Raw genomic sequence first — 24,648 nt, forward strand, 5'->3', positions numbered from 1 at the left:
TAGTGAGTTCCTTGATTTCCGGATGACCGCTGCAAAGTATTATCTGTATTTTGATTTAGTGTGCTGATCTTAAAGGTGCATTGAAAAAAGTGATACTCCGACTGATGCTCCTGTTGTTGTAGAGTGACTCATGCAGCCAGCTATGGCTACAGGGTTTGATGTTACATGTTGTTTATGTCGTTTATTATGAAAATTTGGTCACAGTTCGTATGGTCACTGTTACATTGCTTTTATGGCTTTATTTTGGTGATTTCGAAAAGTTTTTTGGTTTGGCCATGTTTCTTTGTTGTAGTATGGAGTTAGACTGATGGCCTTAATCTAAGTTGTCTTGTGGTTGTTGTTGTTTGACTTGCATCCCACTGGGATTTTTGCACAGCGTTGGTGTATGGTGCTTTTTCAGGAATATTTTGCTGTTTTTTCCTGGGTTTTCTGTTTGCACAGTCACATAGTCACTTTAAGATGTTTTCTTGTTCATGTTTTTTTGTTTGTTGCGGTTGCACCCGATTCAAGAGCCGAATGGCTCACAGGGCTATACCAAATAAATGAAACTCTCTCCCAGTCCCATACTCTCTCTCAGTCCCGTACTCTCTCCCAGTCCCGTACTCTCTCCCAGTCCCGTACTCTCTCCCAGTCCCGTACTCTCTCCCAGTCCTGTACTCTCTCCCAGTCCTGTACTCTCTCCCAGTCTCGTACTCTCTCCCAGTCTCGTACTCTCTCCCAGTCCCGTACTCTCTCCCAGTCCCGTACTCTCTCCCAGTCCCATACTCTCTCCCAGTCCCGTACTCTCTCCCAGTCCCGTACTCTCTCCCAGTCCCGTACTCTCTCCCAGTCTTGTATTCTCTCCCAGTCTCGTACTCTCTCCCAGTCCCGTACTCTCTCCCAGTCCCATACTCTCTCCCAGTCCTGTACTCTCTCCCAGTCCCGTACTCTCTCCCAGTCCCGTGCTCTCTCCCAGTCCCATACTCTCTCCCAGTCCTGTACTCTCTCCCAGTCCCGTACTCTCTCCCAGTCTCGTGCTCTCTCCCAGTCCCATACTCTCTCCCAGTCCCGTACTCTCTCCCAGTCCCATACTCTCCCACAGTCCCGTACTCTCTCCCAGTCCTGTACTCTCTTCCAGTCCCGTACTTTTTCCCTAGTCTCGTACTCTCTCCCAGTCTCGTACTCTCTCCCAGTCCCGTACTCTCTCCCAGTCCTGTACTCTCTCCCAGTCCTGTACTCTCTCCCAGTCTCGTACTCTCTCCCAGTCTCGTACTCTCTCCCAGTCCCGTACTCTCTCCCAGTCCCGTACTCTCTCCCAGTCCCATACTCTCTCCCAGTCCCGTACTCTCTCCCAGTCCCGTACTCTCTCCCAGTCTTGTATTCTCTCCCAGTCTCGTACTCTCTCCCAGTCCCGTACTCTCTCCCAGTCCTGTACTCTCTCCCAGTCCCATACTCTCTCCCAGTCCCGTACTCTCTCCTAGTCCCGTACTCTCTCCCAGTCCCGTACTCTCTCCCAGTCCCATACTCTCTCCCAGTCTCGTACTCTCTCCCAGTCTCGTACTCTCTCCAAGTCTCGTACTCTCTCCCAGTCCCGTACTCTCTCACAGTCCCGTACTCTCTTCCAGTCCCGTGCTCTCGCCCAGGCCCGTACTCTCTCCCAGTCTCGTACTCTCTCCCAGTCCCGTACTCGTCTCACAGTCCCGTGCTCTCTCCCAGTATCGTACTCGTCTCCCAGTCCCGTACTCTCTCCCAGTCGCGTGCTCTCTCCCAGTCTCGTACTCTCTCCCAGTCCCGTACTCGTCTCACAGTCCCGTGCTCTCTCCCAGTCCCGTGCTCTCTCCCAGTCCCGTACTCGTCTCACAGTCCCGTGCTCTCTCCCAGTCCCGTGCTCTCTCCCAGTCCCGTACTCGTCTCACAGTCCCGTGCTCTCTCCCAGTCCCGTGCTCTCTCCCAGTCCCGTACTCGTCTCACAGTCCCGTGCTCTCTCCCAGTCCCGTGCCCTCTCCCCGTCCCGTACTCGTCTCACAGTCCCGTACTCTCTCCCAGTCCCGTACTCTCTTCCAGTCCCGTACTCTCTCCCAGTCCCGTACTCTCTTCCAGTCCCGTACTCTCTTCCAGTCCCGTGCTCTCTCCCAGTATCGTACTCGTCTCCTAGTCCCGTACTCGTTTCCAGTCCCGTACTCTGGCGAAGACTCCAGCAGCACGACGGGGAATCCCACTCCACACGACAGCCCCGAGGTCCCCTCCCGGTGCCCCTCTTGTACTGTCAGCGTAGCCTAGCTCCGCCTCCGGCCACGCCCCCCTTCTGGAACCTACGAGCGGGCTCTCGATGTGACCCTTCCGTGACCTTTCCCCTCGATCCCTCTCCGGTCTATCACGTGGCCTGCTGTCAGTCAGGGTTGCTGTGAGCTGCAGATCCCCTTCCCTGCCAGCAGCCAGCGCTATGCTGCTATGTGACCGATTCTATGTCACTACACTTGTATAGTGAGTTCCTTGATTTCCGGATGACCGCTGCAAAGTATTATCTGTATTTTGATTTAGTGTGCTGATCTTAAAGGTGCATTGAAAAAAGTGATACTCCGACTGATGCTCCTGTTGTTGTAGAGTGACTCATGCAGCCAGCTATGGCTACAGGGTTTGATGTTACATGTTGTTTATGTCGTTTATTATGAAAATTTGGTCACAGTTCGTATGGTCACTGTTACATTGCTTTTATGGCTTTATTTTGGTGATTTCGAAAAGTTTTTTGGTTTGGCCATGTTTCTTTGTTGTAGTATGGAGTTAGACTGATGGCCTTAATCTAAGTTGTCTTGTGGTTGTTGTTGTTTGACTTGCATCCCACTGGGATTTTTGCACAGCGTTGGTGTATGGTGCTTTTTCAGGAATATTTTGCTGTTTTTTCCTGGGTTTTCTGTTTGCACAGTCACATAGTCACTTTAAGATGTTTTCTTGTTCATGTTTTTTTGTTTGTTGCGGTTGCACCCGATTCAAGAGCCGAATGGCTCACAGGGCTATACCAAATAAATGAAACTCTCTCCCAGTCCCATACTCTCTCTCAGTCCCGTACTCTCTCCCAGTCCCGTACTCTCTCCCAGTCCCGTACTCTCTCCCAGTCCCGTACTCTCTCCCAGTCCTGTACTCTCTCCCAGTCCTGTACTCTCTCCCAGTCTCGTACTCTCTCCCAGTCTCGTACTCTCTCCCAGTCCCGTACTCTCTCCCAGTCCCGTACTCTCTCCCAGTCCCATACTCTCTCCCAGTCCCGTACTCTCTCCCAGTCCCGTACTCTCTCCCAGTCCCGTACTCTCTCCCAGTCTTGTATTCTCTCCCAGTCTCGTACTCTCTCCCAGTCCCGTACTCTCTCCCAGTCCCATACTCTCTCCCAGTCCTGTACTCTCTCCCAGTCCCGTACTCTCTCCCAGTCCCATACTCTCTCCCAGTCCCGTACTCTCTCCCAGTCCCGTACTCTCTCCCAGTCCCGTACTCTCTCCCAGTCTTGTATTCTCTCCCAGTCTCGTACTCTCTCCCAGTCCCGTACTCTCTCCCAGTCCCATACTCTCTCCCAGTCCTGTACTCTCTCCCAGTCCCGTACTCTCTCCCAGTCCCGTGCTCTCTCCCAGTCCCATACTCTCTCCCAGTCCTGTACTCTCTCCCAGTCCCGTACTCTCTCCCAGTCTCGTGCTCTCTCCCAGTCCCATACTCTCTCCCAGTCCCGTACTCTCTCCCAGTCCCATACTCTCCCACAGTCCCGTACTCTCTCCCAGTCCTGTACTCTCTTCCAGTCCCGTACTTTTTCCCTAGTCTCGTACTCTCTCCCAGTCTCGTACTCTCTCCCAGTCCCGTACTCTCTCCCAGTCCTGTACTCTCTCCCAGTCCTGTACTCTCTCCCAGTCTCGTACTCTCTCCCAGTCTCGTACTCTCTCCCAGTCCCGTACTCTCTCCCAGTCCCGTACTCTCTCCCAGTCCCATACTCTCTCCCAGTCCCGTACTCTCTCCCAGTCCCGTACTCTCTCCCAGTCTTGTATTCTCTCCCAGTCTCGTACTCTCTCCCAGTCCCGTACTCTCTCCCAGTCCCATACTCTCTCCCAGTCCTGTACTCTCTCCCAGTCCCGTACTCTCTCCCAGTCCCATGCTCTCTCCCAGTCCCATACTCTCTCCCAGTCCCGTACTCTCTCCCAGTCTCGTGCTCTCTCCCAGTCCCATACTCTCTCCCAGTCCCGTACTCTCTCCCAGTCCCATACTCTCCCACAGTCCCGTACTCTCTCCCAGTCCTGTACTCTCTTCCAGTCCCGTACTTTTTCCCTAGTCTCGTACTCTCTCCCAGTCTCGTACTCTCTCCCAGTCCCATACTCTCTCCCAGTCTCGTACTCTCTCCCAGTCTCGTACTCTTTCCCAGTCCCGTACTCTTTCCCAGTCCCGTACTCTCTCCCAGTCCCGTGCTCTCTCCCAGTCTCGTACTCTCTCCCAGTCCCGTACTCTCTCCCAGTCCCGTACTCTCTCCCAGTCCCGTACTCTCTCCCAGTCCCGTACTCTCTCCCAGTCCCGTACTCTCTCCCAGTCCCGTACTCTCTCCCAGTCCCGTACTCTCTCCCAGTCTCGTACTCTCTCCCAGTCTCGTACTCTCTCCCAGTCTCGTACTCTTTCCCAGTCCCGTACTCTCTCGCAGTCTCGTACTCTCTCCCAGTCTCGTACACTTTCCCAGTCCCGTGCTCTCTCCCAGTCTCGTACTCTTTTCCAGTCCCGTGCTCTCTCCCAGTCTCGTACTCTCTCCCAGTCTCGTACTCTCTCCCAGTCTCGTACTCTCTCCAAGTCCCATACTCTCTCTCAGTCCCGTACTCTCTCCCAGTCCCGTGCTCTCTCCCAGTCCCGTGCTCTCTCCCAGTCTCGTACTCTCTCCCAGCCCCGTACTCTTTCCCAGTCCCGTACTCTTTCCCAGTCCCGTACTCTCTCCCAGTCCCGTACTCTCTCCCAGTCCCGTACTCTCTCCCAGCCCCGTACTCTTTCCCAGTCCCGTACTCTCTCCCAGTCTCGTACTCTCTCCCAGTCCCATACTCTCTCCCAGTCTCGTACTCTTTTCCAGTCCCGTACTCTCTCCCAGTCCCATACTCTCTCCCAGTCCCGTACTATCTCCCAGTCTCATACTCTCTCCCAGTCCCGTACTCTCTCCCAGTGCTCTTTCCCAGTTCCGTAGTCTCTTTCCCAGTCCTGGACTCTTTCCCAGTCCTGTACACTTCCCAGTGCTGTGCTCTGACAGGGCACCGACACGCTCACAGCAGGCCCGTGCCTGTGGGGGATGGGGCTACAGCCACGGGCTCCCCGAGGGCGGCCTTCGTGAACAGAGACGTTGAGGATCCTCGTGTGAGCGATGCCACGATATCGACAACTCTCTTGGAAGCTCACACGCTCGTGCTGGGATTGGAGAGGATTCCTGGACGTGATGGAAGTGCAAGCAATGAGGCACTAGCTGGGGAGATCGTTCAAGTGACAGTGGCGTTCCTCTAAAGGTGCAGAGATTCAAAGATATAGACAAATAGAGACACATGGAGACCCAAAGAGATACATAAAGACCCACAGACATACACAGATACATTAATGACAACCCACAGAATTGCGATGTGGCCACGCAACCCACACTACGGACCGCACAGGAACCCCACTGTGGTCCACGCTCCTTCAACGGAGGAGGAACAGCGACACGAACTCTCGCTCTCTCTGCTGAATCCCTCTCGTCGTGGCCAGCAGCTGATCTCAACATTTGCATCGAGCCCTGAACACATTTCCATGGGCAGTAATAGAAGATATTTATATATTAATATCTGAATGCGTGCTGATCGTCATCAACTTTACGATGGCACCGGCGCGGGATTGTTCGTGCAATATAAACACACGTGCGCATTGTGTGTGCAGGGTAATGTGCATCGCAAGTGTAAATATACCCACCGTGTGCTGCTCGCTGCTCCTTGTACACAGAGCACATTCCTGGGGGTGGCTGCGCTCCTGGCAGCAGAGGGTTTCCATTTCAGTTGCAGTCCGATGGGATGTGCTAATTTTAGCCATGGGAAAAATAACATTGTAGCAACGATACCCACAGAAAGTGCCACGTGCATGGTAACTCGGTACACACACATCGCACACACATCGCACACACATTACACACACATCGCACACACATCACACACACATTACACACACATCGGACAAGGATGCATCAGTTTCGCGATTAAAGTGGATTTTGCGCACGGCACATGCATCGATCCCGTCATCATGAGGCCTAAGGTAGTGGCTGCGCTCGCTGCACGCGGCTGCTGCCTGCAATCCAGTGCTATGGAGGCAGCAGCGGGGGAGGGGTTGGTGGATCACCGAGTGAATGTTCTGAAACTCCCGTCCCCGTGGGCGTCGAGGAGCAGATGGCGGTACAGCAACAACGGAGACTCCGTTTGTTCCAAATGTGTGGGACTGGCCAGAGGTCGGCCACCTGCGGCTTTGGAGCCGCACATTGCGGCTCTTCGACTGCCCCCTTGCGGCTCTTCGACTGCCCCCTTGCGGCTCTTTGACTGCCCCCTTAGGGGCTCTTCGACTGCCCCCTTGCGGCTATTCGACTGCCCCCTTTGGGGCTCTTTGACTGCCCCCTTAAGGGCTCTTTGACTGCCCCCTTTGGGGCTCTGACTGCCCCCTTGCGGCTCTTTGACTGCCCCCTTTGGGGCTCTTTGACTGCCCCCTCAGGGCTCTTTGACTGTCCCCTTGAGGCTCTGACTGCCCCCTCAGGGCTCTTTGACTGCCCCCTTGTGACTCTTTGACTGCCCCCTTAGGGCTCTTCGACTGCCCCCTTTGGGGCTCTTTGACTGCCCCCTTTGGGGCTCTTCGACTGCCCCCTTAGGGCTCTTTGACTGCCCCCTTTGGGGCTCTTTGACTGTCCCCTTGAGGCTCTTCGACTGCCCCCTTAGGGCTCTTTGACTGCCCCCTTTGGGGCTCTTCGATTGCCCCCTTGCGGCTCTTTGACTGCCCCCTTTGGGGCTCTTTGACTGCCCCCTCAGGGCTCTTTGACTGCCCCCTTAGGGCTCTTTGACTGCCCCCTTTGGGGCTCTTTGACTGCCCCCTCAGGGCTCTTTGACTGTCCCCTTGAGGCTCTGACTGCCCCCTCAGGGCTCTTTGACTGCCCCCTTGTGACTCTTTGACTGCCCCCTCAGGGCTCTTTGACTGTCCCCTTGAGGCTCTTTGACTGCCCCCTCAGGGCTCTTTGACTGCCCTCTTGCGGCTCTTTGACTGCCCCCTTGTGACTCTTTGACTGCCCCCTCAGGGCTCTTTGACTGTCCCCTTGAGGCTCTTTGACTGCCCCCTTTGGGGCTCTTCGACTGCCCCCTTGCGACTCTTTGACTGCCCCTTTGCCTTATGGCCCAGTGGAAAATGTTCATGATGATGAAGGCCAATTTTGGGATGCAGACCTTGCGCCAAAAGGGGCACAACATTGAGCACACGCGGAAGAAGGGTCAAAGGACACAACTAGATCGCGAGAAATATTTTATCGTTAGTTTTCCTGGATGTGAATATCGGTGAAATAGACCGCTCTTAAAATAAAATGATTGCAGCACAAATGTTCAGCTGCAACAAATATCGAGCCGTGGGTCTCAATCTCAACTGAAATAAGGTTGACCTTGCGAGGACACTTTCTTTGGTGGCATTATCCATCTTACGTGTGTAATACACGAGACCACCTTTTTTTTCTGGAAGATTTGCTGGTTTATCCAGGATGTTTCTGTTGCGCGTCGTCGCTTTAAGTTGTTCTCTGTTCATATTTTGTTTGTTGTGGTTGCACCCGACTCAAGAGCCGCATGGCTCACAGGGCTATACCTAATAAATGAAACTTGAAACCAAAGCCTCCTTGCGGCTCTTTGGCTGCCCCCTTGGGACTCTTTGCCCCCCCGTTGCGAGAAGCCGTTTTTTGTTGTTTTTAAAACGTAAATCTTAAAACGTAATTGAACGTAGGGATAACTGAGAATGGGATCACCGTGGAATGACTTTGTGACGACAGTCAAACTGTGTTGTTAAAGAATAGCTAACGAGGACAAACAACGAAATAGACGCAGTTTATTACAATCGCCTCTGTTGTTTATTCAAGTGACAGTATGCTGTTGCTGTTATCTTGCTGTGTACCCGCTGCTGCTATGTCTGTGTACAAGTCGCTCTGCGCCGTGTGATGCGGCTCTCGAACAATTTTGGTCAAAGACAAACACACAAACACAAATGTTGCTCTGCATCATTGAAAGGTTGCAGAGCCCTGGGACAGGGTGTGTGTTCCCGCTAACACGCGTGGGGGGGGGGGGGATGTCCGCGTGCTCCGCTTTCCTCCAACATGAAACCACTCGCTCATTGGCCCATAACATCGCATATGTAGAGGCCCGCTGAGCTTGGGCAATTGTTGGTGTGGGCTATCGTGTGGCTGCTGCCTTCCGGTCTGTGGTTCCTCCTCGCGTCTCTTGAGTCTACGAGAGCGAGGGAATACACATTTTACTTGCATGTTTGTCTGTATGTATGATGTATGTGTTCAACTTTTTTCGCACCGTACGTAGGCAACCGTGCAAATCGGAGCTGCGGGGGAAGGACAACAAACTAAACACTAAAAAACAATGGTTGATCATCAGCGGCAGCCAATACACGGATCGCCATGCACGGGTGGATGGATGTTGTTGTGTATCTCAGGACAAATCGGAACACTGACAGAAGCAGGACAGACAATTCTCGATACGGCTGATGGCAAAAAATAACCTCCGATTTAGAAAACGTAAAAAATAAATAACGTCCACCAACAGATGGCGCTCGTACATGGTATGTGTATAGTAGAGCGGGGAGCGGTGGTGTAGCGGTTAGCGCGCTGTGCTACGAACCCGGCGACCCGAGTTTGATTCCCACTGACTGCCAACACCACCAGTGACGCGAATTTGAACCGGTCCTGGGCCTCCCCTAGGTCGAGTGGTCACTCACCCCCTCGTGTGCCACTGTGTTGGCCTTCACAGCTGCACGCTAACAGCACTTGCCCCAACAGTCTGTTAAGGCTAGACGGGGGATCTTTGGGTTTGCAGAGGGTAAAATCCATCGGGGTAAAAATCCACGCGACCTTGTAGTCGCGTGGATTTTTCTCGGGATCCTCCGGGTTTCCCCTCCACATTTATAATCAATGTCACCACGCGTTTAGAGGATTTGGCTGATGCTCTACATTTGCACGTGACGCTGATGATGATAAGCCACTTCGTTGAGCTATCATTTGTGATAGCCAGGTCGCTTCTGAAAAAAAGAGCTACCTAGCTCAGTGGAGCTTTGCCTGCTAACACAGAGCCGCAAGGGGGCAGCCAAAGAGCCGCAAGGGGGCAGCCAAAGAGCCGCCAAATGCGGCTCCAAAGCCGCAGGTTGCCGATCCCTGCCCTATCCCACACAGACGGAACAAGCCGAGTCTACGTTGTTGCTTACCGCAAACCACATTTAGAATAACAGTTTAAGATTCCTCTGCACGGGACACCTCTCGAGCGTCCGCACGCACGGTCGTCCCCCTGGGCGGTGGGGGAGGTGCTTCCTCGAGTCCAGAAGCCCCCCCTAACCACCACCACAGGGATCCCGGCACACAGCCACCCGGTGCTCTCATGTCTACTTGGCGTCTGGTGGGCTTGACTCACAACAACGTACACTACGTGTATAGATACACAAAAAACACTTGAACAAAACGATTCTCGAGCTGCGTACAGCTCAATGAGCGTACACGTGTGCGCGTGTGCGCGTGTGCACGTGTGCGCGTGAACACGTGAACACGTGTATAGTACAAACGCTTCATACCACGCAGCATCCACCGTGTACACGGATCGCGCACGCACGCCGCGACGAGAGCCCGCGCACGCACGCCGTGAAATACGGGCAGGAGCGGTGGTGCAGCAGATCGCGCGCACTGAACTCCGAATCCGGCGTCGTAGAAATTTCGAAGCCCCCGGCAGTCAACGGTTGCCTTCAGTGTGCGAGTGATACCTGAAGTGGTCTTGGGTCACATCACCAAGGCCACACGGACCAGCGTGGTGAAGTATGGTCAAACAACCTCAACTGGGATGCACTTCAAACAACAGCGGATCGACAAAGGGGCATGCATTGCTATTTTACATTAACATTTACAGTATATATGTAATGCAAAGGTATATATTGCATAAAATAATACGATTATTACCGATTGCATAACTATCTTAAATATTGAGTTAAAGCTTTCGTGACTTTACCGAAAGAGCTAAGAATATATCTTAAATATATTTCGTAGTCCTCGTCACCAAAGCCCAGATGCTCGAGAAGGCCGCTGTGAGACTTCCACCCAAAGCTGTGACCGAGGCCGCCTCTCCCCATCGCCTCCCAATCACATCCCGGATCCACGACAAAATCCCACTCGCTGTGTTCAGCTTCATCCATGGACTCCCTCTGCCTACCTCATGCCTCTCTCTCTCTACTCCCCTCCACGCACTCTCCTACCTCTCCCCTCTCATCTCACTCTAACCCCCTCCACACACTATACCTCTCATCTCACTCTACCCCCCTCCACACACTCTACCTCTCCCCTCTCATCTCACTCTACGCCCCTCCACACACTCTCCAACCTCTCATCTCACTCTACGCCCCTCCACACACTCTCCAACCTCTCATCTCACTCTACTCCCCTCCACGCACTATCCTACCTCTCCCCTCTCAACTCACTCTACCCCCCTTCACACACTCTCCTACCTCTCCCCTCACTCTACCCCCCTCCACGCACTCTCCTACCTCTCCCCTCTCAACTCACTCTACCCCCCTCCACACTCCTACCTCTCCCCTGTCATCTCTTTCCACTCATTATAATTTGGTATGTGATGATGTATCCCTGCGGACGAGCTGTCGTGATTTGATTCAATCATCAATAATTTTATGTCCCATTAGTATCTTCTGCTTGGTATTGTTTCTCAGTCGATCTCATTCCTACCAATTGTGTTCATTCGTTTATAATTTTATTGTTATTAGTTTTTCTATCTACGTGACTTTACCGAAAGAACCACAGAATATTCATTCATTAGCCCAAGGGTTGCTCTGAGATGGCTGTCAAAAGGGCGTTGGCTGTCTCAGAAGCTTGAAGTTAGTGGTTTTGTTATCCTCGGTTTCATTGTTTGTAAGGGTATGTATGGTCTTTGTGATGCAGGAGGGTTGGTGGCTCACGAGACCGATCCCGCTGTGACAGATTCATTCCGCAGTGACCGCAGGCAGGAGGCGTAAGCGGACACGTGGTCTGTGTCCCTGTCAGGGGTAAGCAGACACCTGGTCTGTGTCCCTGTCAGGGGTAAGCGGACACGTGGGCGTCTTTGTCTCTGTCGGGCGCTATGAAGATTCGGATCCCCACCCGTCCGGCCGTCCCAATCCCCGTGTGCTCCGCTTCTCTCTCGCTCATCCTCCTGTTGAGCTACCACCTGCCAGCCAGGGAATTGGAAGGCCACGGTGCATTCGTGTTTATTTATTTACGGTCTTTCCAACGGCTAGGGGACGATCTCGTGACCGGCTGCACCGGTCGAGTTCGCCAGTCCCGAGCTGCTGCAATGGAATGGGATGGATCGTCTGAGATCCTCGCAACGTCCCGCTCATCGCAGCTGATGCCGGTTCGGCAGTGCCGTACTTCAATCTCCAGAAATTGGCCACCCTGCCCAGCAATTGGCCACCCTGCCCAGCAATTTATCGCTGGTCAATCTCTCGGCCGAGTGGATACGTGGGATATAACGTAGGACAGAACGAAGGATAGAACGTAGGATAGACAACATATGGCGCTGCTGGAACCTGCGTATCTTCCTGATTTTGGTGCTTATAAAGGGCCCTATAACAATGCAGATATAAAATTTCGATTTAAAGCTTTCGTGACTGCAAGGATTCATCTTCTTTGGTTCTTTCAGTAAAGTCACGTAGAATGAGAATACAATAATAAATTGATAAAATAAAATAACACAATAAGAGAATATTATTGTGTTATTTTATTTTATCTATTTATTATTTTATTCTCATTCTACGTGACTTTACCGAAAGAACCAAAGAAAATGCAGATATAGCCACTGCCGATAAAACGTTGGCTTGAGAAGCTATACCACGTGATGACCGCAGCCTCTCCCACAAGCAACCAAACGCGAACGAGGCATTCAAGGGGCGGTTGTCCGGTTCTACAGTCAGAACGCAGATAACGGCGATGGTTGTTTCCCAGATACCCGAAAGGACTTCGTGTACACAGATTATGGCTTTCTCTCTACGATGGAACTCCGTAGGATGGCTTTCAGCACCATCGCACCTCTTAGCTTCTTGATGTCTTAGTGACCACATTGCCGCAGTGAAGCTCTCCGCGACGTTCCGATTGGGCCTGTGCAAGATAGCGCCACAAGGACACCGTCATCTGCAAACAAATGGTTTGCAAATTTGTTTTGCAAACCATTGAATCGTAATCTGTGCTCCCCATACACGGCTCCACAAGAAGCGATAGTCGATGATTGAGGCACTGCGGTATCTTCACGATGGGGTGTGGCATCTTGAAGTGTGGGTTCATCAATGGCAGTTACCTGAGCTCACGATTGACACACGATGCTTCAATGTCAGATTGACTTTCTATCTCTATGTTTTAAAGGATTTAACAAGTAGGCTTTCGCGACCAATATTATTCATAATAAAGGTTTTTGGTTAGATCGCATTATTTATAAATGTGTCGTAACCCTCCACCACCCGACATGGCCAAACAGTAAAAAATGTGTCACGTTTACAAAGGGCAAATAGTTCACTACTTTAGCCCACCGGTGTGTGTTGAAGAGTGAATCAACATCATTTAAAATTTGAGTACGACGTTTCGCTGGTAATTACATCCAGCTTCATCGGGCAATTCGCCAGAATGGTAAAGCCCTCACTAGCTCCCGGTCTTAAATAAAGCAGCAGGGTGACGTCATCATTTAACGTATTCAGGTGCAGCGATTTTAGGCGGAGGGGGGGGGGGGGTTGGAATTATATAATCGATTGGTAATCAGTCAATGGTTATGATTAGCAATGAGTTGTTGATTAGTAATCAGTTGTAATGTGTGTTATTGTGATTATATGCTACGTTAGTAATCCGTTAATTAGTATGCGTTTCCCCTATAAGGAATTGCAGTATGTATTATTTAATACGCTTCCAAGCCGCACTAAGCCTGTAGCTGTCAGAGCGATTAAAGTTATTTCTATTTCTCTCAATTTCAATGGATCTCTAATTAGTCTTTGCCAGTAATAATTCGTTTTACACAACACTTCAACGTTATCAAAATCAATTGAGTGTCCTTGTTGACAAGCATGTTCTGCCACTGCTGACAGTTGTGTTTGAGATAATTTCATATTTCTTTGGTGTTCTTTTAGTCTTATGCTGGTGTTACGTCCCGTCTATCCAATATAGCATCTGCCACATAAACAGTTAATCCGATATACACCTTCTGTTGATAATTTAGGTAATTCGTCTTTAGTGCAAGATACTAGATTTTGAATTTTGTGTACTGTACCAAATCCTACTGTAATGTTTTGCTTTTGCAAAACACGGGCTAATTTGTCAGTTACTCCTGAGATATATGGAATTTTAATTGTTTTAACAATCTGATCGCTTTCACCAGTGTTGCTTTGCGATCGTGATTTGGCATTCAGTGCTGTTAATTTGAGTATTATTGTAGCCATTCTGTCGTAATGCTTCTTTAACGTGTTTGATCTCTCTCACTAGACTTTCACCATCTGACACTGTTTTAGCCCGATGTATGAGCGTCTTGATGAAAGAGGATTTCTGAGCTGGATGATGATGATGCGAATCTGCATTCAGATAGGCATCAGTGTGCGTTTGCTTTCTGTAAACGCTGTGTTATTTTACCGTTTAGGCCATGTCCAAGCAAAATATCTAGGAACGAGAGTGTGTTATTCACCTCCATGTCCATGGTGAACTGGATGGCCGGGTTTTGTGCATTGAGATGATTTAGAAAATCATTAAGTGTATCTTTACTATGTGGCCAGTCAACCAAAGTGTCATCCACATATCTAAACCAAAAAGATGCTTTTAATGTGCTAGAGGCAAGTGCTCTTATTTCCAAGTTTTCTATGTACAGATTTGCTATAGCAGGAGATAAAGGAGAGCCCATTGCTGCTCCTTCCTTTTGTTTAAAGAAATCCCCTCTCCATAAGAAGTGTTATTTAAACAATGGTCAGCAAGTTTCGGAATATCTTTTGGTAAATCTGTATTCTTTACTAGTGTCTCAAGTAATTTAAGCGATTCGTTCACTGGAACCTTAGTGAATAGAGAAATCACATCAAAACTTACCAGAATATCATTAGGATTAAGTTTAATATCTTTAATCACATTCACAAGATGTTCTGAATTTCTTATGAATGAAGATGTCGTACCGATGTAGGGCTGTATTTGTTTAGTTATATATTTTTCTAATTTATGTGGTAGAACCAATTGTACTGACTATGGGTCGTAATGGGATGCTGATTTTATTAATCTTTGGTAGCCCATACAGTCTAGGTGGTTTTGAGGCCCTTGGCTTAATTTGGTATTGTTCATTCTTAGGGATTAATGAATCTGCAATTATTTCAGTAGTCTTACGTTCTAAAGTATTAGTTGGATCTCATTTAATTTTAATGTAGGTACTTTCCTCTAGTAAATGTCTAATTTTATTATCATAATCGGCTCGTGAGATCACTACAGTAGTGCGGCCTTTATCAGCTGCCAGGATTTGGATATCTTTATTTACACAGAGCTCTCTTAAGGCTTTTGCTTCGTTAGAGCTAATATTTACTTTTGGAACTTTGCTATTCTCAATTATTTTGAAGTGTTGTATAAAACGAATTATTACTGGCAAAGACTAATTAGAGAATCCATTGAAATTGAGAGAAATAGAAATAACTTTAATCGCTCTGACAGCTACAGGCTTAGTGCGGCTTGGAAACGTATTATTAAATAATACATACTACAATTCCTTATAGGGGAAACGCATACTAATTAACGGATTACTAACGTAGCATATAATCACAATAACACATTACAACTGATTACTAATCAACAACTCATTGCTAATCATGACCATTGACTGATTACCAATCGATTATATAATTACAAAAAAAAACCCTCCGCCTAAAATCGCTGCACCTGAATACGTTAAATGATGACGTCACCCTGCTGCTCTATTTAAGACCGGGAGCAAGTGAGGGTATTACCATTCTGGCAAATCGCCCGATGATGCTGGATGTAATTACCAGCGAAACTCGTTCCTGTTCCTGTTCTTCCTGAAGCACCACTGCCGCACACGTCGGCGTCCCGTGGACTCTCCAGCCACCCCGGGGTTTGCGAGGGCCCCAGGCCGGGCGGTCTGGGGTGGCCTTGCTGCCGGAGGGTGGGGGAGCCACACGCGTTGCGGGGGAGGTGATTCCACTGCAACGAGCATGGAGACGGCGAGGGAAGGAGACGGAGACGCGGCGTACGCCACGGACTATGGAGGGTGCGCGGGGAGCTGAGAGCGACCGGAGGGACGGCGCGGGCCCGTCTGGAGCGGGGGAGGTGTTGGCTGAGGTGCAACGTGGGAAGGGCGTGGAGAGGGTGGATGGGATGGGGGGAATGGGGAGGGAGGAGAGAAGAGAACGAAGGGAAGTGCCGGGAGGAAAGGGAGGGAGGGCCCCGGAGCAGAGTAGGGAGGAAGGAGGAGGAAGGAGCAGGAGGGATACCAGCAACCCAGGGGCCGTGGGAGGGGCAGTGGAGGGAGAGGACTGCGAATGCTGGCCCGGTGGGAGCGGGGAGACCCAGCGGAGGAGCGGGGAGGTGGCGCAGTGGAGCCGGGGCGAGCCTGACGCCGACGCATGCCAGGAGGCACAACTGCGTAAGGGTAGAATTCAAGGATGACGTGGAAGAGGAGGTGACTCTGGACAGAACAACTTTCGTGAGGACGGTGATGCTCGGGCTGCTGCGGGTGGAGACGGCGGACCTCTACTGCCTGGTTGCTCTGCCAGGGGGGAGAGCGTTTGACGTGAGTTTTAACTCAAATTTTCTGCTGAAGAACTTCCTCACCCGTTTCGAGGAGAGGGCAGGGGAGAAGCCCCTGACTTCCATGAGGACGCGACTGCTATCAGACCTGGAAACGAAGGTGGTAACCGTATTCCTATACAACGAGGTGCTACCCGACCAGGATGTGGAGGTGTGGCTGAGGCAGCACTGTGTGTTGTTGTCTGGTTGCAAGAGGGTGCAGGACGCGGCGGGGATATGGACTGGGGCCAGGCAGTGGAGGGTGCGCCTGAAGATGGAGGGGGGGTCTCTGAGGCACATCCCGAGCACTTTGAACATTGGGGGGAACAAGGGCTACGTCGTATACGCGGGCCAACCCAAATTGTGTAGGAGGTGTGGAGGAAGGGGGCACCTGGCGGCAGCGTGCGAGGCACGGATTTGTTATAGGTGCAGGGCGCTGGACCACACGGTGGAGGAATGCGGGGAGGCGGCCCGTTGCAACCTCTGTGGAAGCAGTGGGCACCTGTATAGATCCTGCCCAGAATCTTATGGCAACAGGGTGCGGGCATAACGGAATGGGCAAGCAGGGGAGGCGGAGAAGTAGACGGCTGGACGGGAATCAGGCCGGGAGCTTTGTGGGGAAGAGGGAGGAGAGGCGGAGGAACCACGACCCCCCGGCGAGGGTGAGGGGGGGGGGGGACCTGTGGGGAGGGAAACAATACCACCACTGGAGGGGGAGGGTGTGGAGGAGGGGGAGGGTGTGGAGGAGGGGAGGGGAGACAGGGAAGAAGACCCGGGAACCCGTGGGGGACTGGGCGGAGGTAATTGGCGAGGAGGAGGGCGAGGAGGAGCAGCGGGTGGAGGAAGGTGCGGACGGAGCATGGGAGGAAACGGCCGGAAGAAAGAGGAAGCTGGCTAGTGCCCTGAAAGGGACTGCCCCCCAGCATGACACGGGCCTTTCAGGCTCCTCGCCGGACACGGAGGAGTCTGGATGGAAGAGGGCGGAGGGGGGGGGGGGGGACGACTGAACCGGGGGAAGCCCCGGAGGTTGAAGGAGAGGAAAAAAGTGAGAGAGAAGGGGGACAAGGGCGGATGGGGCGAGCGCGCAGTGGAATCGGAAACAGAATAAAGCTCACCTCGGCATGGATATTTCCATGGCGTCTATAAACGTGAGAGGGATGAAGGGGAAGGGAAGGAGGGGGGCAATCATGACCTTGTTGGAGACCACCAGGAGAGATGTGATCTTTCTCCAAGAATGCCACCTACAATATACCCTGGGTCCGGAAACCTTGCTGGAGGATTGGAACGGCCACTACGTTTGGTTGGGTAGTAATGGGAACCGATGTACCTTAGTGGTCACCTTCCTAGGCAGGAGGGAAATGAGGTTGGAAGAAACCCAGGAGTGATACCGGGCCGGCTCCTCAGCGTGGATGTATCCTACCAAGGCGTGGAGTTTCGACTGGTAAGCATGTACGCCCCGGTATGGTGCATGGACAGGACTGAGGTGTGGGAGAGCTTGGCGGCTCTGCTGACCACCAGGAGACGTCATCGTGGGGGGTGATTTTAACTGCCCGATGTACTTGGCGGACCTGGTATCGGAGAAGGGGAGGAGGAAATTAGACTCTTCCTCCAGGAAATTGAAAGAGTTGATGGAGGACCTTGGGATGGTAGACACGTTCAGGAAGGTGTAAGGTGCACGGCCCGGGTATACGTGGTCAGATAAGAGCGGGGGAACGCAGTCACAGATTGACTTTATTTTCGTCTCTGCCAGGGTGGAAGTGGGAAGTGCGGGGGTGGAGCCATTTCCCCTCTCTGACCACAAAATGGTCGTGGCGAGGCTCGCGATCCCAGGTGGGGCGAGGAGGGGGAAGGGAGTTTGGAAAATGAATGTGGGCCTGTTGGAGGACCAGAAGGTGGTGGGGGACTTTGTACAAAAGTACAAAAGCTGGAGGACATTGCAGGACTGTTTCCCCACGAGGGTGGAATGGTGGGGCCAGGTATAGGATAGGATAAAAACATTATTTCAGCATCATAGTAGGAGGAAGGGAATGGGTAGGGATTTGAGGCAGTGGAATAATAGGTTAGAGAAGATGTACAGGCTGTTAGAGCTAGGGTTCCCGATGGGGGAAAGGATAGGAGAGTTGAAAGGGAGAGTAGCTTCAGCATTGGAAAGAAGGGTTAGGCAGTTAGTATACAGAGCGAGGGTCAGGGCCAAAGAGGAAGGGGAAAGATGCACAAGGTTTTTCCTTAAAGCAGGTAGGGAGGGGGATAATGCAATGAGGGAGTTGGTAAGCCCTACCAGGGGTAGACAGACGACGACGGTAGGGATGATAAGTGTAGCGGAGGATTTCTATAGGGAGTTGTATGAGAGGAAAGGGATAGATGGGGGGAGGCGGGAGGAGCTGCTGAGGGCATTGGGGAAGAGGGTTGGTAATCCGGAGGCACTAGAGGGAATAATTCTGCAGGGAGAAGTGGAAGAGGCGGTAAAGGGGTTGAATAAGAACAGAACCCCAGGCCCGGACGGGATCCCAGCGGATTTCTATATCAAATTCTGGGAGCTCCTGAAGGAGGACATACTGCAAATTTGTAGGGAACCTCTGGAGGGGCGGGTGCCGGACGATATGCGGGAGGGCCTGGTCACATTGATTTATAAAGGGAAGGGGGACCGTAAGGACCTAGGAAGTTGGAGGCCGATAACCCTCCTGAACGTGGACTACAAAGTCTTGGCAAGGATAGTCGCGGGGCGACTGGGGAAGGTGGTGGGTGAGGTGGTGGGGCCGGACCAGACGTGCGCGGTCCCGGGGAGGAGGATCGCGGATTCCTTGGTGGTTTTGAGGGAGGCGATAGAAGGCGAGAGAGAGAGGGGGTGCCCGTTGGGGATCCTGAGCCTGGACCTGGACAAGGCTTTCGACCATCTCTCACATGAATATATGCTGGCGGTGATGGCGAGGATGGGAGTGTGTGGGCCCCTGGTGGAGTGGGTGGCTCGACTCTATGGGGGGCTCAGAGCTAGACTCCTGATAAATGGGGAACGTTCCGGGATCATTCAAGTAGGGTCCGGGGTACGGCAGGGATGCCTGATGTCCCCAGTCCTATTTGTTATGTGTATGGAGCCTCTGGCGCAGATAATAAGAGATGACCAGATGATTAGGGGGGTGATAATACCGGGGAGCAAGGAGCAAGGGAAGGTAACCCTGTATATGGACGATGTGGCCGTGCTATGCAGGGGCGTTGCATCGGTATAGAGGGCAATGGAGGGGACAGGGAGGTTCTGCTTGGCCTCCGGCTTGAAGGTTAGCGTGAGGAAAAGTGAGTTGATGGTTTTTGGAGACTCGAGGCTGTTTGAGGGTCGGCCGCCGGAACTGAGTCTGCAAACAGAGGAGATAAAGGTGCTAGGGGTGTCCTTTTGTAGGGATAGGATGGAGGAAAATAACTGGGAGAAGGGGGTAAGGAAGACAAAGGGCTGTCTGGGTAAGTGGGCAGGGAGGCGGCTCACGATGGCCGGCAGGATCATGGTGGTGAAGACGGAAATATTGCCAACTCTAAACCACTTGGCGCAGGTTTTCCCACCTGGTGAGAGGGAGGCTAAGGCCTTGACCTCGGCGATCTTCAGGTTTATCTGGGGGGGAGGGATGGAGAGGGTGAGGAGGGCCGTGATGTGTTTGCGGGTTGGGAATGGGGGGAGGGGTGCCCCAAATGTGGGGTACACCCTGAAATCGACTTTTGTTTGCAACGCGCTGAGGCTGTTCTTCTCCGCAGAGCCGCGGGGCAAGGCAGCGTGTTATATGCGGTATCGACTGACGTGGCGGCTGCGGGGGCTCGGGATGACCGAGACAGAGAGGAGTGTTCCTTTGGACTGGCCGGGGGGCTGGGTCAGCGACGTGGAGGGGAGCTACATCGGGCAGCACGGCCTGAACCAGTGGGGGGGCCGGTGGGCCCCCAGGGAGGTACGGGCTGCAGCGGAGAAAGAGGCCTGTGATGAGGTGGCCGGTGCGAGGAGGGAGATGCACGGGAAAATTTGGAGAAACGTGTCGTCGGCGGCGCTCACGAAGGAGCAGAGGGACCTGTCATGGCTGGCGGTCCGGGACAAGTTTGAGACGCGGGGTTTTTTGTACAGCCGCCAAATGGCACACACCCACAAGTGCCCGAGGGGACGAAAGTGCAGCGCACGTGATGGTGGCGTGCCCTTTTGCCCAGGAGATATGGAGGCGGAGCAAGCCGTTGCTGGCCCGATTCGCGCTGTCGAGGGTGACGGCACGGGACATTATGTGGGGGGAATTGCGGGGAGTGGGAGGGGAGGACAGGGACCGGGCGTGGGCCATAATAGGCGCAACAAAGGAAGCCTTATGGAAGGCGCGCAAGAAGGAACTGGAGGGGTCCCAGATGTCCCCTTTGGAAACGTGCTACATGGCAAGGAGGTTGTTGGAGAGGGTGGTGGAGGTGGATCGGGTGAGGCTGGGACACAAACCCGCACGGGAAAAGTGGAAGTGGCCACTGCCCAGGGTGGGTTAGGGCGGCCTGGGATGGTGGGGGGGGGGCCTTTACTGGCGCCCGGGGGCAAGGTCGTGCGTGGCTAGAGGGGAGGTAGCCCCTCCATGCACAGATGTGCCCCAGTGCTGTGTCGGGGGTGATTCCGGTCTCGCGGATGGGTCGGTGGCCGGGTGGGGCCTTCGCGGCGCGCGGGAGGGGGCGGCCCCTCGATCTTTGTTTTGTTTTGTTTTCTTCGCTGTGGCACTGAATAAAGTTTTAAAAATCGTAATTACCAGCGAAACGTCGTACTCAAATTTTAAGTGATGTTGATTCACTCTTCAACACACCGGTGGGCTAAAGTAGTGAACTATTTGTCCTTTGTAAACGTGAGACATTTTTTACTTTTTGGCCGTGTCGGGTGGTGGAGGGTTACGACACATTTATAAATAACGCGATCTAATTCAAAAACCTTTATTATGAATTTTAAAGGATTGTTAGACTATACTTGTGATCTATATCAAGAAAGCTGACAGAACTACCATGCAGCATGTTGACGTGTGGTATTATCATATATCATGTGATCAAAGGGCGAGCTAACTCGTTTGAACGGAGCAGGCGCAATTTGCTGGTTCAAGTGATTATGAAGATGCGCACCTCTGGCGGCCTTGTGCCACGTTCCACCGAATTTGTCACATCACTCAATAGCCCCGAATGTGACAAAGCACATGAGTGGACATGTGCTGGTATATAACACATTACCGTAAAGATATTGTGCCGATTATATCCCCTAACTCGATATTTAAGCTCTAAATTAACTCCATGGACCCATGACACGCAAACATTTGCAGACATCTCAGGGAGTTTATGGTAAAAAACTAAAACATATATATAGATGCTGGAGACCAAGGTGCAGAGCGCATCTTGCCTCCCAAGTTTCGATACCCAAAATCATTATCGAGCCACCTTTTTGTTCTTGGAGGCACCTGCGTGGCCTAACGTTGCCACGGGGTGGCCTTACGTGGCCACGGGGTGGCCCGACGTGGCCACGGGGTGGCTTGATGTGGCCATGGGGTGCTGTGTCCCCATGGTGCCATCTGGGGGCCACCTCGGCTGTGGTAGTCGGCACATTCCACTGCGCTTGTCCTAATGCACCGCGCTCGCCACTGCTGCCCAGACCCATGACCACTGGGGGCTGGGTGGGTCATGGTGGAGGGGGCTGCACGAGCCCCCACTGTGATTTCCCAGTCTCAGCTATCGTGGTGTGCCGAGTTGTTAACAGTTGGAGCACAAGTTAATTATATTTTAAAATTATAAAAATATTAATTTTAGTTATAAGCATCGAATGACTATTTTTCAGAGGGGTCCTGCATTGGGTTTTATTATAAAGTAATATTTTTTCAGTCAATGAATGATAAGATGTGTTTATTGATAACTTTCTTGTTATTAATTATTTTGGTGCCATTTCTGAATTTGTTTATCCATTTTTTATTTGCTTGGTAGGAGTGGTAGGGCTTCTAATGCTCGGTGTGTACGTGTGTGTGTGTTGGGCTTCTTTCGCACTGTGTATAGCCAAAAACGTATATGGCATTTGGTCCTTATAAATAATTAATGTACAGCATTGTGGGATGCTGTTGGCATGAATGACACTGCTATATAAATTCAAAGTATTGTTATTAAGTGGGAGGAAACCGCAGCACCCAGAGAAACTCACGCATGCGAGGGGGCAATACTCTATCTCCCCCCCCCCCCACCCCATACAGATGGAATGAACAGATGGCGAATCGTCCACTATGCAGTGCTGACTTCTCCTGCGAGCCAGGGTACAGCTCCTCCTCGAAGCCCAACGGGTAAAGGGAGTTTCACACCCCATCTGTGCGGCGATCCACCAACCCCTTGCTGCTGCCTCCACAGCGCTGGATCACAGCTGCCAAGTGCAGCAGTGCAGCCACCACCGCCTGGGTGTGATGATGATGGCGATGCGCTGATGATGGAGGCACTGGCACTGCCGCACATTCCCGTTCCTTAGTCGTCCGCCTGGACTTGTAGCCCAAGAATGGAAAACCCTGATTACAGGAGCCAGCAGCCGCCCGTTGCATTACGCCTCTACATTAGAGGTTGCATTCTGGGGAATTAGCTTCACAATACCAAGATAATTTTATCATCAGTGAACTGTCATTTTTTTATATACTCGGCTGGAATACATTATCGTACTGCTAGAAAACTGGAGTGAAATGTTATAAAGTCAAAGTCTGCCGTTAAACATTTAGTATGATTCCACAAATTGCGTGATATTTCGCACAACTCTGAGGTTTTTTCTTTGCTCGCAGATTTATTTCTCACCTCCCCGGATGTGGCCAGCGTGACCATTCACCCTCGTCGCACAACGCAAGGGTGGCTGCTGCAACTGGAACAGCGAGAGGGAGAGAGGAAGGGGCTGAGCAGTGCACCACACTGACGCACACTCCAGGCGAGATGTCATAATTTTCTCTATGATGCCCTTAAGGTCCCGCCGAGTGCAGTCGTGGCATCCAGCGGGCGATCACAAGAGGAGCGGCGCAGCAAGTTGCACGTGCAGGGCCACGAGCGCTCATTCAGACGCGGCCCGAGCCCACGCGCGCTCAAAGTGCCGTTAACAGCCGAGCGCATTTCATTGGCTATACACGGATCGCATCTGGAACTGTACATGACTACCGCACCGAGAGAGAAAGTGATGAGAAAGTTATAATAAAGAAAGTGACGAAAGATAAAGTGATGAGCGAGATAAAGAGAACTTCTTGAAGCTTTACAAGCATCCGCAGACGCTGCGGGTACGATATTCATAGAGCCAATGTCATTATCCACAACATGTACTTTTCACGAACATCTCCGGAGCGGATCCCTTCCAAGTAACGATGGAATACTGCACAGCATGATGGGAGTTTGGGCGCGGTAACGCCTGACTAATGTCTACCCCTGCTTCCATTGTTATCTTAACTTGCAAATACAGCACTGGAGTGACGTTGCGTGTAGCGGGGAAAGCTGCGGAATATGCTATTTGTGTTTGACTGGGCAAGACGAGAGACAACCAGATATATCCTTGCTTCATCTCCCATCTGTTAAAAAGAAGAAAAAACACAAAACATCGACCTGGCATTGCTCAAAGTGCTGAGTGCATTTTTTTTTTCAAAACACAGGGCAGCGAACCTGGCTAATGGGGTTGCTGCTGGCACTGCCGGAAGCTCTCGCGGCTGCAGCAGGTGACGACACCTCCCCGACCCTCTGGAGTGCAAAAACCACGCGGGTGCTCGCGCTGCCCGAGTGCAAGGGAGGGTGAGTGGGGGAGTGCTGGTTCCTCCTCCGACCGTGACGTTGGCTCCCCACCGTCGCCGGCGCCGAGGAACCGCGCGCTGGTGCTGCGCTTCGCCGTCACGACCGCTGGAGAGCCACGATTCCTCTGCCTTGGTCTCGCTGGAGCGGAGGGCGACACAGGGAGGGACATACCGGCGTGTGGCGAGCGGCGATCAAACCCCGCTGACGCTCGGAGGCCCCGGGTCCGACACGGACCTCGTGGTTAGCAGAGGGATGACCTCCCTCCCCGCAAGCTCACGTCCCCGGCACGCGGTCCCCACGGCTCCAGCGGCCCCCGCCCGCTCCTCAAACACGTCGTCGTCTTCGTCTTCGCTGCCTAGGCCACCCACCGAGCGGCCCACGTAGGCCGGCGGCCTGACCGTGCGTGCGTCCACCAACCCCGTCGCCGCGTTCAGCGTGGCCAACAGCGCGGGCCTCGCCTCGCGGCTCCCCAGAGTGGCAGCAGCGGGCGCAGCGGACCCCCCGTTGGCCTCGCACGTGGTGGGGATGCGCAGGTCCGCGCCGTTGGCCGTCCGGTTTCCCTTCTGCGGCCGTGCCTCGGGCTCGCCGCGGAGCCGCTCGTTCGGCCACTGCGAACGGGCCCCGGGGCGTGGGTGGGCGCCGCCGTTGACCTCAGGGCAACCTCCGGGCGCTCCGCTCTGGCAGAAGGTCCCCGGGTCGGTCTCGGGGCTGCTCGGGGGGCTCATGACCCCCCAGATGACGTCGCCTGAGAGCGGCGATGCCAGGTCGACGACGATTTTGGGCACGGTTTGGCCGCCCCACTCGCCGGATTCTCCATCCTCGCTCACTACGGGGGGACACAGGGAGGAGGCCGGCTCGTGACGGCCGCGATGTCGACG

The 24,648-nt window shown here is 52.6% G+C and overlaps 1 protein-coding gene across 4 annotated transcripts in view; it reads right to left on the bottom strand.

The window, feature by feature from the left end:
* Window positions 1-8,060: 8,060 nt before the first annotated feature.
* LOC116953344 (Na(+)/H(+) exchanger beta-like) overlaps window positions 8,061-24,648 on the bottom strand; it is an 81,164-nt gene continuing 64,576 nt past the window's right edge. For 2 of the 4 annotated variants that reach the window (XM_032973467.2, XM_032973466.2), the window contains exon 14: window positions 8,061-24,596. In XM_032973467.2, coding sequence (XP_032829358.2) covers window positions 23,962-24,596 — 635 coding nt within the window. In that variant the 3' untranslated portion in view covers window positions 8,061-23,961. The remainder of the gene's footprint in view (window positions 24,597-24,648) is intronic. The other 2 variants (XR_012947217.1, XR_012947218.1) reach the window with 2 other exon arrangements.

The sequence above is a fragment of the Petromyzon marinus genome, chromosome 51 (assembly GCF_048934315.1).
Source record: "Petromyzon marinus isolate PM22_M1 ecotype Great Lakes invasive population chromosome 51, UKy_Petmar_22M1.pri1.0, whole genome shotgun sequence".
NCBI lineage: Eukaryota > Metazoa > Chordata > Hyperoartia > Petromyzontiformes > Petromyzontidae > Petromyzon > Petromyzon marinus.